Raw genomic sequence first — 12,439 nt, 5'->3', positions numbered from 1 at the left:
CGCATTTCGGAGCGGCGCGAGTTTATTTGCCCAAGTGAAAAGTGACCGTTCAAACCCATTCGTCAATTGTCATCAGGCCTGGGTTGCTCCTCCGCTATACATCTCCCGAAAGCCGTTGTTGACCATGCTAGGTATCCCTGTTTGCTCCCCCGCGTGTACGGGGAGAGACAGGTCCCCCAGCCAGCCGCGTTTGCAATCGCCGTGGCCCCTCAGCCTTGTGGATTGAACAGTGCGACTCGCTGTCCATGTAGCCTCCGCTTTTCCGGCCGCCCATTTCCGGTCGCCAAGGTCCCAGACCAAGTTGTAATAGTTAGCGGAACGGAATGAGCTCGTTTCGTGCTCCTATTAGATGCTATGGAATAGTATAGTACGCTTTCGAGAAATTCCTTGCCCAGGACTTCAAGCGTGGACATGAGGGAATGTCGAGAACAAGATGTTGTGAACAAAAAAATAGCACAAGACAGAGAGAGCGACGTGGGATATAGGAACTTATATGGGGTGATGAAGGTGATACGGACACATGGGCAAACCCCCTCGGTAACAAGTTCTGAATGAAGACGGTTCCATTCCGCCCCGTCTCCCTACCATAACCAGTCGTCCCTCTGCCCGTATTGATGGATGTTCTGCCCAAGGATATGGAATGGTGCCTAGGCTGAATGGGGCATTCCTACAGTACGAACAAAATTTTGCCAACTCCCTTCCTTGTCGGTGAACTGTATCTGGCAGCTTCCCTGCGACATCGAGATCATGCGGCGGAGCGCCGATATCCGTACGTACTGACTGTCAAAACATGCTCATCATCCTCGGACTGCCTCCGACGCAAATGCCGTGCCCTACCAAAGCACTTACACCGATCCGGACCTCCTAGAGATGGCACAGGCTCGCCGAAATCCGCCCGTCTGCCTGCCTCTTCCTTTTCAGTACGCGGAGCGGCAGCCGCCAGATCTAGACCGATGGTAGGCCTTGTGAACACACGGTGCACGCGGGCTATGCAACTGTCTCCCGTAGCCCATCTTTTTTGGACAGTGCTTCACTCCGCTGTTATCATTGAGCTAGCTGGCACTCCTCCTTCCCACAAGGCGCTCACTTACGGATGACTTCGAGGGAGACCTCTGTTTTGGCGGCCGCGGAGCAGAATTCTGCAAAGAAGGTGTATCGTTTGTTGTGATGTCCCATTGCTCGTCTGGCAGTGCCACAACCACTCGCGGGAACACGCAACTCCATGGCTAGACGTCCATCTTGGCGATACCCAGCCCGCTACATCCAAGTTCCGCCAACAGGTCCCCACGGCTCATGGAAAATCCAGTGGCATGTTAGTTGTCTGCCGTTATTTCCTGGGCTGGCCCGTATGGTTTCATCACCGCTCTGTCCTATCCTGAACTTTGGCTTGTGAGAACAGTCGACTCAGATTCCACGTGCTACATTTTCCTTTGTTGACGCCAAACGGCAAGTTCTTCCATTGCATAACGCCCAAACTGACAAGAGTGACGGCGCTGACCGACCAAAGATGAACAAAAGCGGTTGGCAAGGAACAAGACCGACAGCCGTGTCCCACTCTCAAACTCAGTTCCTAGGCCCCAGCTTCTCAAGCACCCGCGGCCCCTGCTCCTCCCACTCCTGCTTGGTGATCCACATGCTCTCCTTGTCGGCCATGATGTTTGCCAGGACAGCACCACCCAGGAAGACCATGTGCCTGCGCCGCGGCGGGTCTTCTATCCTAACCTTGAATTTGTTGAGCCTTTCCGGGTTCCCGCCCAGGACCTTGGTCAGCCACAGCTGCTTGATCTCCTTCTCCAGCCGAGACGGCAGACCGGGGTACATAGAGCTGCCGCCCGAGAGCACAATGGCCTTGTAGAGGGACGAGCGCACGTCCACGTCGGCGGCCTGAATGGTGTCGAAAAGGAACTCGGCCATGCCCTTCTGCTCGCAGTCGACCAGGTGGGGCTGGAACAGGCACTCGGGGGCCTCGAAGCGCTCCGAGCCGACGCGAATTACGCGGCCGTCGGGCAGCGTGTAGCTCTCGACCAGCACTGTCGTCTCTTCGGATAGGCGCTTGTCTAGCTCGAGGTCGTACGAGACGTAGCACAGCTTCTCCTTGATCTGCCGTACCGTCTCAAAGTCGGCCGTCCGGTTGAGGGCGTAGCCACGTCGCAGGAGGAGGGCGATCAGGTTGCGCGTGACGTCGCGGCCCGCCACGTCCAGTCTTCGTGTGAGGTGGTTGAGCACGACAGACTCGTACACGGGGACAATGTGGGTGACTCCATCGCCGGAGTCGACGACCACGCCGGAAGAAAGACCTAGAGTGGTGGCGGCGGGTTGGTTAGAAGGAACGAAGGCCTGATCGGAATGACCAAGAGGCAGACGAGAGAGTGACGTACCCTGAGCATACAGAGCTAGAACCGCCTGGATGGCAACATAAACACCGCCAAAGCCGTAGCGGTCAAACATGACCTCACACATTTGCTCGCGGTTCTTGAGCGGGTTCATGGGCGGCTCGGTGAGGAGGATCTTCCGGCCCTGTGGATCGACCTTCATCTTCTCGAAAAAGGTATAGTCCCAGAGGTGCTGCATGTCGTCCCACTTCTTGACGATGCCGTTCTCCATGGGGTACGAGATCTGCAGCATGCTGCGGGCGGCCGAGGCGTCGTCGCCGCACATGATGTCCTTTATCTGCAGCCCGTCGATGCCGTCGCCCTTCTCCTCGGTCCGCAGGATCGGGCGCCCCACGATGGAGGGGAACTGGTGCTCGGGGAAGTTCTGCGCCGCATAGCCGACCTTGAGGAAGCCGGTGCCGCCGTCGAGGACTGTTGGGGGAGAGCGGCGAGGTTAGCAGGGTGGTTGCGTGACGGATGCGAAGGCCGGAGCCGGGAGGTGCCAGCAGCGGAAACAAAGCTACGAGGCGGGCTGGGCAGAGGTGGTCGAAATGAGGTGCTGTCACCTGGTGTCGGGGCGGCGGCGGCGGCGGTAGCGGTAGCGGGGGCTTGGAGGCGGGTATACCGTACCTATGGGCGGAGGAGACGCCATGATTGTTGTGGTGGACGGAGGATGGGCGGCTAAAGGAAATTCTGGCAGGCGACGTCGCGGCGGCGGCGGCAGCAGCTACTGGCGGAAGACGGCAGCGTGCAAGGGGGTGCTGCCGAGGTGGCCGAGGTTTCTGTGCAAGGAGGCAGTCAAGGAGAGCTGGCGTCGTCTCGTCTCGCAGCGCTGCCAGGTTCCATGATTGGACTGGTGGGGTCGCCCACTGCGTCAGCGTTGGTCGAGCGCTGGGCTGTGGCTGACTTGGTGGCTTGGAACAGGGGTTATGGGGCTGGTGCTGTGGTGGAGTCAGGGGATATTGAGCACAGACCAACAAAGAGCTCGCCCGACAGCCTCGTGTATGGACAGAAAATTTTGGATGGATGGAGCCCTGTTTGCTACGTTCACGCGCTCATCTGTTCTGTTGTTCCCTGATCAGGCGTAGGAAGGCATGTGTTGCTCATGTGCCTTTCTGAGAACCAGAGACGGGTTGCGTAGGCAGGTATCCATGTAAACGGGCTATCACATGGACGGAGTTTTGGCATTCTGGAGAGATGAAATGCACGCAGCCTCGGGGAGGGACGCCGTAGAGGCGCCACATGTGGCTGTAGCACTGATGCTAATATTTAGCTCGATTTCCTGTCCCTGGGGCCGCTGCCACTGCGCGCGGCCCGCGGAGCGCCTTCGTTTGGAGGTCTAGATGGGACGTCGTCAGCGTCTGGGGGTTGGCCCCACATTTCGATTGGTGATGGGTTAGGTTAACCCGGCAGAGCCTGGGCAGACCCAAAGACAGCGCCTCGGTGGATGACGACTGCTGGAGCATGAGAGATTGCACACTGCAGCCACCTTCCTTTCTGACGGGCGAGAGGACTGCATCAGGCGGCAGAGCGGTGCTCTATCGGACGGTCGGACGGTCGGCGGGACTTCATCCCCCGCATGGACGAGATGGAAGTGTCTCGGCGGCTACAGAAGCAACTCGCGAGGGAGAGTGTTTCCACCCACCTTGGCATATTCGCTGGCACGCGCGGATCAGCCTCTTGGCCACCACGCCAAGGGTATGGCGAGAATGAGGGGTCAGATATCAGACTGGACGAACGCCTCCGCCGTTACCCCTCCATCAAGCCCTTTGTCCTTCGCGCACGCCATGCTGGATAATAGTTCGCATGCTCGTGAGCACTGGTCCGCGCGGCAAGGTTGCTGAAACAGGCGGACAGGCATGTCATGTCAGGCCACAAAGGCACCCCTGTTGCCGTGCTGGTGGGGGTGATACGGCCGTCTGTTCTCTACTGCGCCCATCTATTGAGATTTAGCTTTACCCTCCCCTGGGTTCCTGGGGTCCGGCACCCGGCGGGCGGGCGGCCTCCATGCGCCGTGTTGTAGTGGATTTGCCCGTCTGAGAAGAATGCAGCGGGCTGTACTAGGGCAGGGGGAGGGACTTGTCGCCAAGTGGGACAGACGAGCCTGGTGACGGGCCACGTGTGCGTGGTTTGGAAACGAGTCGCTTTCTGCTGTTTGCGTGGAGATAAAAGCCCCCGGTCTTGCCCGTCCCGTACTGCCATTGCTTGGTTTCAGCTCGCCGATACTGCACGTCTACGCCTGGATTTCCCTGTGCCATCTTTCGTCTGCAAACGACCCCATCGCGACCACTGAATCAGTACCGCCTCGGCCCCAGCGCTGCAGGAACGCCCGTGCTCGGCATGTCGTTCTTCAAAAAACTCCAGAAGGAGTTTGACGAGCTCAATCCCTTTGACAAGAAGGAACAGCCGAAAAAGCAGGAGCAGCCGGTGGCTCCCGGTGCGTTTGATCTCAGCTTCAGGCCTGCCGATATGGCCAGGTTGAAGCTAAGAGTTTGCTGACAATGCCTCGCCCCCACCTCCAGCACCTAGTCTAGCTCCTGATAAAAAGCCCGACGACACACGCGCCCCGGCCCCTCCAGGGGGAGCCAACTCAACCAGTCCCGCACCTCCTCCGTACGCCTCAGCAGCACCGCAGCAGCAACAGAGCCAACAACAGCCGCAGGACCAGAAGCAGGAAATGTACGGCGCACCATACGGGCAGCAGCCCTACGGCCAACAGCCGTACGGGCAGCAGCCGTACGGACAGCAGCCGCAACAATACGGAGCGCCCCCACCCGGCCAGTGGGGTGCGCCGGGCCAGCCGCAGCTGCCGCCCGGCTGGACCTCGCAGTTCGACCACAGCTCGCAGCGCCCCTACTACGTCGAGACGGCTACGGGAAAGACGCAGTGGGAGGCTCCGGCTGCACCCCCGCCCCCTCCCCCGCCCCCGCCGAGTCAGCCGCAGCTGCCGCCTGGCTGGACCTCGCACTTTGACCAAGGCTCGCAGCGCCCCTACTACGTCGAGACGGCGACCGGCAGGACGCAATGGGAGGCGCCCGCCGCCGCCGCCCCGCCGCCGCCGCCGCCGCCGCCTGGTGGTGCTCCCGGTGGTGCTCCCGGTGGTGCTCCCGGTGCGCCCCCGCCGGTCCCCTACGGCAGCCACCCGGGCGCTGGTGCCTCGCCTGCCCCAGGCGGTGATGGCGCCCGCAACTTCAAGCCGGCCGGCGACGCAGGGTATGGATCTCCCAACCCGAGCAGCATCGCATCTCCCAATCCGAGCAGCATCGCATCTCCCAACCCGAGCAGCATCGCATCTCCTAACCCGAGCAGCTACGCTCCCTCTCCGGGCGGCGATAGCACCAGGACTGGTGGCTTCTCTGCCTACGGCTCCCCTAACCCGGGAGCTGCACCGTACGGAGCTCCTCCCTACGGGGCCCCTCCCCAAGCCTATGGTGCTCCTCCGCAAGGCTACGGCTCGCCCGCTCCTGGCGCGCCCTACCCTGGCGGCTACGCCTCTCCGGCGCCCTACGGTGCACCCGCGGCTGGCGGCGCAGCGGCCGGCTACTTTGCCGGCGCCCCCGCCCCTGCAGGCCCGCCTGGCGCCTCGCCTTATCAGGGCTCGCCGTACGGTGCGCCTCCGCAGGGCGGCCCGTCTCCGGGTCAGCCTGGAGGCAACCCCTACGGCGGAGCACCGGCGGCGCCGGGCGCCAAGGATGCTGGAAAGCCGAAGAAGGGCATGAGCGCCGGCAGCGGCGTGCTTCTGGGTGCCGCTGGAGGCCTTGCCGCGGGTGCTCTCGGCGGTGCCCTGATCGCCAACGCACTGCGTAAGATACCGCCCGCCTCCCATCGTCTCCATACCAATTGCTAACAGAACCTTTTCCCCCGCAGACGACTCCGATTCGGAAGACGATAAGAAGAAACAGGCTGCGGCGGCGGCGGCACCGCTGGCGGCGGCATCGGTGGCGGCGCCGACCGAGGTGCACCACCACTACCACTACGGCCAACAGCCCCCGGCGGCGGCGCCGCAGGACCCGGACATGCCGCCGGCGGTGCTGGGGGCGTACGACGCCGACGGCAACCGCGTATCGGACAGCGACCGCGAGGACGTTCGCGAGGCGCGGGACAGGTACGAGGAGGCGCTGGCGGCCGCCAACGACTCGGACGCCAGCAGCAGCGACATGGAGGAGCTGGAGGAGGCGCGGCAGGAGTACATTGAGGAGTATGAGGAGACGTACGGCGGCGAGGACGACTACGACGACTGAGGAATGGGGCGATAGCGTTTTTCTGTGGCCACGATAGGCTTTATGATGGCACACTCGATACTCTAAGCTGGGCGTTGGTTTGGGAAGCCAAAGTTCTCCCCCGTGATTGCTAGCAGTTGTCTCTGCATCTCGATTGCTTGTCTTTATGATTGCTTGACGAATCCATTGCCTAACGACGAGGGATTTAATGCACGCCTCGGGAGTAGCTCCCGCAATGTTTGACGAAAAGGGGTCCCTTTAGCGTCGCAGCAGGAAAACCCCATTGGACCCCGCCAGATGGAGCCAGCCTATCTGAAGCATAAGAAAAAAAAATATGATCCCTGCGGATATCAGCAAATTGCTTGAATTGAATGCGTCACAGCTCCACGCTCTTTGCGAGCTCGGTTGCGACTCGTTCCAGTCCCAATTGACCTTCCCGGAATCTCTTGTGCTGCTTTTTTGGACCTCGGGATTTCTCCTCGAACTTGACGTCTTTTTTTTTCGCCTCGCCTAGCCAACCTGCAGCCATCATGGCGACCATCATTCTCGGGGCCCAATGGGGGTAAGTTTTCCCTTCTTCTTTCCCGTCCGATTCTTTTTTGGCCTCTCTCCGAAGTCGGCCCAGCGGGGAGAAAGCAGCCGACAGGACCCCGCCAAACCTGGGCCTGACGCGACGCCAGCGCACGCGATGCGCTGCGCCTGCGGGCGCGCACACCTTGGGGCCATGGTGAATATCAATTGGTTGGCTGACGATGGACTGCGATGCATTGCGAAACAACAGCGACGAAGGTACGCACGCGAACTCCTCCCGACTCTGTCTCCAATAGCCCGCACGAACACGCGCCGCCCGTCGTCCCCTCCAGTCCGGGGACATGACTAACTGCAGCTGCCGTTGCACCCTCCAGGCAAGGGGAAGCTTACCGACATCCTCTGCCCTTCGGTTGAGTTTTGCGCCAGAGCCGCCGTACGTATCGCCGTCCACGCGCCCTGAAAGAAACACGACAAAAGGCTGGGAAACCTGTGCAAAGGACAAGGTGCTGACCTAGCGTGTACTCTCTAGGGCGGCCACAACGCGGGCCACTCCATCGTCGCCAACGGCGTGTCGTACAGCTTCCACCTCCTCCCGTCGGGCCTGATCAACCCCAAGTGCAAGAACCTCATCGGCTCGGGCGTCGTCTTCCACGTCCCCAGCTTCTTCAAGGAGCTCAAGGGCCTCGAGGACAAGGGCCTGGCCGGCGTGCGCGACCGCATCTTCGTCTCGGACCGCTGCCAGGTCAACTTTGACCTACACGCCGCCGTCGACGGTCTCGAAGAGGTCGAGCTGGGCGCGCGCAAGATTGGCACCACGGGCAGGGGGATCGGGCCGTCGTACAGCACCAAGGCTGTGAGTTTGCTGCTGCTGTTGCTGCTGCTGCTGCTGCTGCTGCTGTGGTCTTTATGAGTGTCGTTGTCCATGTGGGACTAATGATCCGTCTCGTTCCCTAGTCGCGGAGTGGTGTCCGTATTGCCGAAATCTTCGACGAGGTGGTCTTTGAGAGGAAACTGCGCCAGCTCGCCGATGGCTACAAGAAGCGGTTCGGCGACCTGCTCAAGTACGATGTCGAGGATGAGATTGCTCGGTTCAAGGTATGTGTGGTGTCTCCATCCATCCACAAGAAAGCAATGACATTCTGACCTGGCTTCTCCCCTACATCTAGGAGTACCGCAAGGAGCTCGGCAACTACGTCGTCGACGCGGTCAAGTTCATCAAGGATGTGCAGGATCGGGATAGCAAACTCCTGATCGAGGGCGCAAATGCCCTGATGGTGAGTCCAGCATGCCCCATACCTAAACTTCCCATGCCAATGGGCTAACGCAGCGACCCAGCTCGACATCGACTACGGCACCTACCCCTATGTCACCAGCAGCAACCCCTGCCTGGGCGGCATCATCTCAGGCCTCGCCATCAACCCGCGCAAGATCGACAACATTGTCGGCGTCGTCAAGGCCTACACCACGAGGGTGGGCGACGGCATCTTCAAGACGGAGGACGAGGGTGAGATCGGCACCAAGCTGCAGGAGGTCGGGCGCGAGTGGGGCGTCAGCACGGGCCGCAAGCGGCGCTGCGGCTGGCTGGACCTGGTGGTGGTCAAGTACTCGGCCGCCGTCAACCACTACACGTCGCTGAACCTGACTAAGCTGGACGTGCTGGACTCGTTCCCCGCCATCCGCGTGGCCGTCGCCTACCGCGATCCGGTCACGGACCAGGACCTCGACTACTTCCCGGCCGATCTGGGCCTGCTGGAGCGCGTGCAGGTGGTGTACAAGGAGTTTGAGGGCTGGAACGCGCCCACGACGGCCGTCAAGAAGTTCGAGGACCTACCCGCCCAGGCGCGCGCCTACGTCGAGTTCATCGAGCAGTACGTTGGCGTCAAGGTGTCGTGGATCGGCACGGGCCCGGACCGCGACGACATGATCTACCGCTAGGGGGGAGGGAGATGACGTGAGGGAGCGAAAAAGGATCAGATAGAGAAGACAAATGGATAGACTGGGTAGGTACCGTATGCATCAAAAGCGGGACGGGCGAAGGATAATGCAGATGCCAGAGACGCGGGCATTGGGGGCGACATCGTTGCCATGTCAAGTCGAATAGAGCTTGAGATTTCAAGGGTGGAGGTGTTCCATAGAGAGAACGCGAACCTTCGACCCACGTGCCTTTTTCGGGATGGTGCTTCGTTCGCGCAATGCAAATGCAGTGATGTCCTGCATGCGACGCGCATTGGCAGCATTGAAATTTAGAACCTCGGCGAAATCGGTGGGCGTGGGGGAGTCAATTGCGGCACGCTAGCGAACCCGCCTTTGACGTTGGAGCGACTGCCGGAGATGGGACACAATGTTGCCAGAGAGAGGGCAAGTGGATGACAGTACTGATATTACAAATGCAGATAGGCATTAGGACATCCTGTGGAAGTAAACAAGTAAATCCATTGCCGAAAAAGACATATGAAGGAACATACATAGCGGCAGAGACGGCTCCAAGCCTGGCGGGTCGGCTTCCCCGGCATTTTGTCATCCCAACCAACGCCTGACTAATCCCGCACCCGCTCTGTCAGGGCTCCTGTCAAGGCTCCCAGCCTATCCCGAGGCCAGTCCTTTACGAGTCTGTTCCAAAATCCCAACTCCTGACGACCGCGCAAACCCGAACTCTGCTGCTGACGAGGAGCCAACTGTCGACCAAGACATCCGTGTTGCTTCTTATTCCGCCATTCTCCCGCGACCGTGGCGCCCACTGCCTCCATCTCCCCTCCTTATTCCAAGGTACATAGGCCAGATCCCCTCCTTTTGCGAACGCCTCGGCATCACACTCCCCCGGCGCATCTCGAGCCCCTTTCGCAGTCAAAATGCTCTCGGGCGTTCATCACCTGCCGCACTCGGCGCTGTCGCCTCCGTCGCGGAGACCACCCTCGCTAACCTGGCTTTCCCGCTTTCCCAAGCTGCAGCACCCTCGGCCCGGCCGGATGCCCCTGATGGATCCCCCGACGTCTGCAGGGCACCAATGGCAGACCGAGCCTGAGCCCAGCACAACCCTCCCGTCCTTCTACTCGCCGCCCTCCCGACCCAGCGCCCCAACGGCCGCCAGTAGCACCGCCGCCAACGAGGACGTCTCGAGCGGCGACGAGACCTCCCTGGACCGCCGCCAGACCCCTGCCGAGCATGGCTCCTCCGCCGCGCGCCAGCCCCCGCCTTCACAACACCACTCCGACAGGCCATCAGCTTCCCTACTGCGCGAAGCCCTAGGAATGCAGCACCCAGAAAGGCCGGACCAGCAATCGCCGCTGCTCCCGCCGTCCTTCCTCTCCCCGGCCTTTACGCCCCCCGGCACCCCCGGGACGGCGACACCCACCACCTCCGTACCGCACAGCGTGCCCGTCGACAGCACACTATCCTCGGGAGGCGGGTGCGGCTCCAAACGCCCGCGCCTACTTGAGACTCTCCCCGAGGTGCAGTGCATCGTGCGCGCGCGCATCCCCACCGTCATCCCCGGGAGCGGAGGCGCCGGCGGGGCCGCCGCGCCGCCGCAGATGTTCCTGCACTTGTACAAGAACGACGTCGACAACAAGGAGCACCTGGCCATAGTCTTTGGGAACAACATCCGCAGCAGCAGCCTCGACGCGCCCAGGCCCGGCGAGACCGAGATGGACCGCATGATCCGCGGCGCCTACACGGGCGTGCTGTACCCGGGCAGGACGACCAGCGGGCAGGACGCCGCGGGCGCAAGCGCCAACGGCAGCGCGCCGCCGCCGCCGCCGCCGCCGCAGCAGCAGCAGATACCGCTCGTGCGCATCCACAGCGAGTGCTACACGGGCGAGACGGCGTGGTCCGCGCGCTGCGACTGCGGCGAGCAGCTGGACGAGGCGGCGCGGCTCATGTCGCTCCCGGAAAGCGGCGGCGGCGGCGGCGGCATCATCATCTACCTGCGGCAGGAGGGGCGCGGCATCGGGCTGGGCGAGAAGCTCAAGGCGTACAACCTGCAGGACCTGGGGTCCGACACGGTCGAGGCCAACCTGCTGCTGCGCCACCCGGCCGACGCGCGCAGCTACGGCCTCGCCACGGCCATCCTGCGCGACCTGGACCAGCGCGAGATCCGGCTGCTGACAAACAACCCGGACAAGATCCGCGCCGTCGAGGGGCCGAACCGCGAGGTGGCCGTCAAGGAGCGCGTGGCCATGATCCCGCTGTCGTGGAGGGGGAGGGGCGGGTTCAGGAGTAAGGAGGTTGAGGGGTATCTAAAGACCAAGGTATGTTCCTTTTCCCGCGTTGGGCATCCGCTACGTGCCACTGACCATGTGCCATCCACCGTCGTACAGATCGAAAAGATGGGCCATATGTTGGACTCGAGCGCGATGCCCTCATGAGCTGGCGGCGCAACATTACATAAAAAATTCGTAAATAGTTTAGAGGCGCTGGGAGCACCTGTTCACGAACTGCAGGAAACTAAATTATCATGGGTTAAAAAAACGTCGAATAATATTCATTTCTATCCCATCTTCCTAGCCCAACCGCAAAAAACAAACCCATTACCAGCTAAATGATACAACCCACAACAACAAAACAACAGGCACCTGCCCAACCAGCATCAAGTCAGACTCCAACGCAGCGGGCTTAAGCCAGAAGGTGCGGTGCGGTCTTGGGCTTGTGCCGACTTTACGCCACCTGGGCGAGTGCCTGCTGTTTTGTTTGTCCTGTTCTGTTTTCTTGTTATTTTGTTTCATTCAGCTGTCCTTTTTGCATCTGTAGCCTATACTGGCCACCTTTTCCGGTTCCTAATGTTGTTTTACTTTTGTGGCCAACCTTTCTGTGGTGCATTAGAGATAGTACTGCCTGGGCCAGATATTCATGGCAGTCTTTAGTCCTTCGCCGATGGGAAGCCCGGCGTGCTTCGTCCGAGTGTCCCCCGTCCCGTTGGCGTGCAGGTTCACCCAGAAGACGGCATTGCCGGCCACGGGACGGAACGCCACCCCGCCCCTGGGGTGCCTTCTCCAGATCGGCTCCCTGCCCGTCCACCGCCGCATCATCTCCCGATCCTCCGTCTCCGGCACGCCCCCACCCACCTCGCCGCCCGGCCCCGGCGCGACGGGCGGCTCGACGTACGGAAAGTACGTCTCCCCGCCGGTGCAGTTGTCCTGCAGGCCCACCAAAAAGCTCGCGACGCGGTTCCACCCCCTGCCGGACCCGTCGGCCGCGGCGCGCGGCACCCCCCACCAGTCGCTGTGCAGGTCGAACCGCTGGCCGGCCGCGTACCGCACCAGCTGCGGCGGGCCCATCTCGTCCCAGCCGTCGCGGAACAGGCCGGGCGACATGGCGAGC

General features: G+C 61.5%; 5 protein-coding genes across 5 annotated transcripts; 3 read left to right on the top strand and 2 right to left on the bottom strand.

Annotated features, from left to right (window-relative positions):
- Positions 1 to 262: 262 nt before the first annotated feature.
- GGTG_13837 (actin-like protein 2) lies at positions 263 to 3,766 on the bottom strand. The gene is made up of 4 exons (XM_009231759.1): positions 3,347 to 3,766; positions 3,003 to 3,225; positions 2,379 to 2,804; positions 263 to 2,297 (listed from the first exon to the last, which is right to left on the bottom strand). Exons 2-4 carry the CDS (start codon positions 3,022 to 3,024, stop codon positions 1,564 to 1,566), a joined length of 1,182 nt encoding a protein of 393 aa, XP_009230023.1. The 5' UTR covers positions 3,025 to 3,225; positions 3,347 to 3,766; the 3' UTR covers positions 263 to 1,563.
- Positions 3,767 to 4,367: 601 nt separating this feature from the next.
- GGTG_13836 (hypothetical protein) lies at positions 4,368 to 6,972 on the top strand. Its single transcript, XM_009231758.1, has 3 exons — positions 4,368 to 4,809; positions 4,895 to 6,175; positions 6,240 to 6,972. Exons 1-3 carry the CDS (start codon positions 4,713 to 4,715, stop codon positions 6,611 to 6,613), a joined length of 1,752 nt encoding a protein of 583 aa, XP_009230022.1. The 5' UTR covers positions 4,368 to 4,712; the 3' UTR covers positions 6,614 to 6,972.
- On the top strand, positions 6,914 to 9,256 carry GGTG_13835 (adenylosuccinate synthetase). Its single transcript, XM_009231757.1, has 7 exons — positions 6,914 to 7,154; positions 7,374 to 7,381; positions 7,498 to 7,556; positions 7,653 to 7,976; positions 8,078 to 8,218; positions 8,290 to 8,397; positions 8,459 to 9,256. Exons 1-7 carry the CDS (start codon positions 7,123 to 7,125, stop codon positions 9,056 to 9,058), a joined length of 1,272 nt encoding a protein of 423 aa, XP_009230021.1. The 5' UTR covers positions 6,914 to 7,122; the 3' UTR covers positions 9,059 to 9,256.
- Positions 9,257 to 9,447: 191 nt separating this feature from the next.
- GGTG_13834 (GTP cyclohydrolase-2) lies at positions 9,448 to 11,600 on the top strand. The gene is made up of 3 exons (XM_009231756.1): positions 9,448 to 9,889; positions 10,066 to 11,370; positions 11,440 to 11,600. Exons 2-3 carry the CDS (start codon positions 10,090 to 10,092, stop codon positions 11,485 to 11,487), a joined length of 1,329 nt encoding a protein of 442 aa, XP_009230020.1. The 5' UTR covers positions 9,448 to 9,889; positions 10,066 to 10,089; the 3' UTR covers positions 11,488 to 11,600.
- Positions 11,601 to 11,776: 176 nt separating this feature from the next.
- GGTG_13833 (hypothetical protein) lies at positions 11,777 to 12,432 on the bottom strand (the record flags this gene model as incomplete). The annotated part of the gene is made up of 2 exons (XM_009231755.1): positions 11,777 to 11,819; positions 11,951 to 12,432. 2 exons carry the CDS (start codon positions 12,430 to 12,432, stop codon positions 11,777 to 11,779), a joined length of 525 nt encoding a protein of 174 aa, XP_009230019.1.
- Positions 12,433 to 12,439: the final 7 nt, after the last annotated feature.

The sequence above is a fragment of the Gaeumannomyces tritici genome (genome assembly GCF_000145635.1).
Source record: "Gaeumannomyces tritici R3-111a-1 unplaced genomic scaffold supercont2.61, whole genome shotgun sequence".
NCBI classification, from domain to species: Eukaryota; Fungi; Ascomycota; class Sordariomycetes; order Magnaporthales; family Magnaporthaceae; genus Gaeumannomyces; species Gaeumannomyces tritici.
This window is presented reverse-complemented; position numbering and strand designations above follow the sequence as displayed.

Coding starts and splice junctions, on each gene's coding strand:
- GGTG_13837 (XM_009231759.1), bottom strand. CDS start 3,024: ATGGCGTCTCCTCCGCCCATAG. Junction 2,805..3,002: donor GGCGTCTCCTCCGCCCATAG/GTACGGTATACC, acceptor CTCCCCCAACAG/TCCTCGACGGCGGCACCGGC. Junction 2,298..2,378: donor TCTAGCTCTGTATGCTCAGG/GTACGTCACTCT, acceptor CCACCACTCTAG/GTCTTTCTTCCGGCGTGGTC.
- GGTG_13836 (XM_009231758.1), top strand. CDS start 4,713: ATGTCGTTCTTCAAAAAACTCCAGAAGGAGTTTGACGAGCTCAATCCC. Junction 4,810..4,894: donor GGAGCAGCCGGTGGCTCCCG/GTGCGTTTGATC, acceptor CCCCACCTCCAG/CACCTAGTCTAGCTCCTGAT. Junction 6,176..6,239: donor CCTGATCGCCAACGCACTGC/GTAAGATACCGC, acceptor TTTCCCCCGCAG/ACGACTCCGATTCGGAAGAC.
- GGTG_13835 (XM_009231757.1), top strand. CDS start 7,123: ATGGCGACCATCATTCTCGGGGCCCAATGGGG. Junction 7,977..8,077: donor CGTCGTACAGCACCAAGGCT/GTGAGTTTGCTG, acceptor CTCGTTCCCTAG/TCGCGGAGTGGTGTCCGTAT. Junction 8,219..8,289: donor ATGAGATTGCTCGGTTCAAG/GTATGTGTGGTG, acceptor CCCTACATCTAG/GAGTACCGCAAGGAGCTCGG.
- GGTG_13834 (XM_009231756.1), top strand. CDS start 10,090: ATGCCCCTGATGGATCCCCCGACGTCTGCAGGGCACCAATGGCAGACC. Junction 11,371..11,439: donor AGGGGTATCTAAAGACCAAG/GTATGTTCCTTT, acceptor ACCGTCGTACAG/ATCGAAAAGATGGGCCATAT.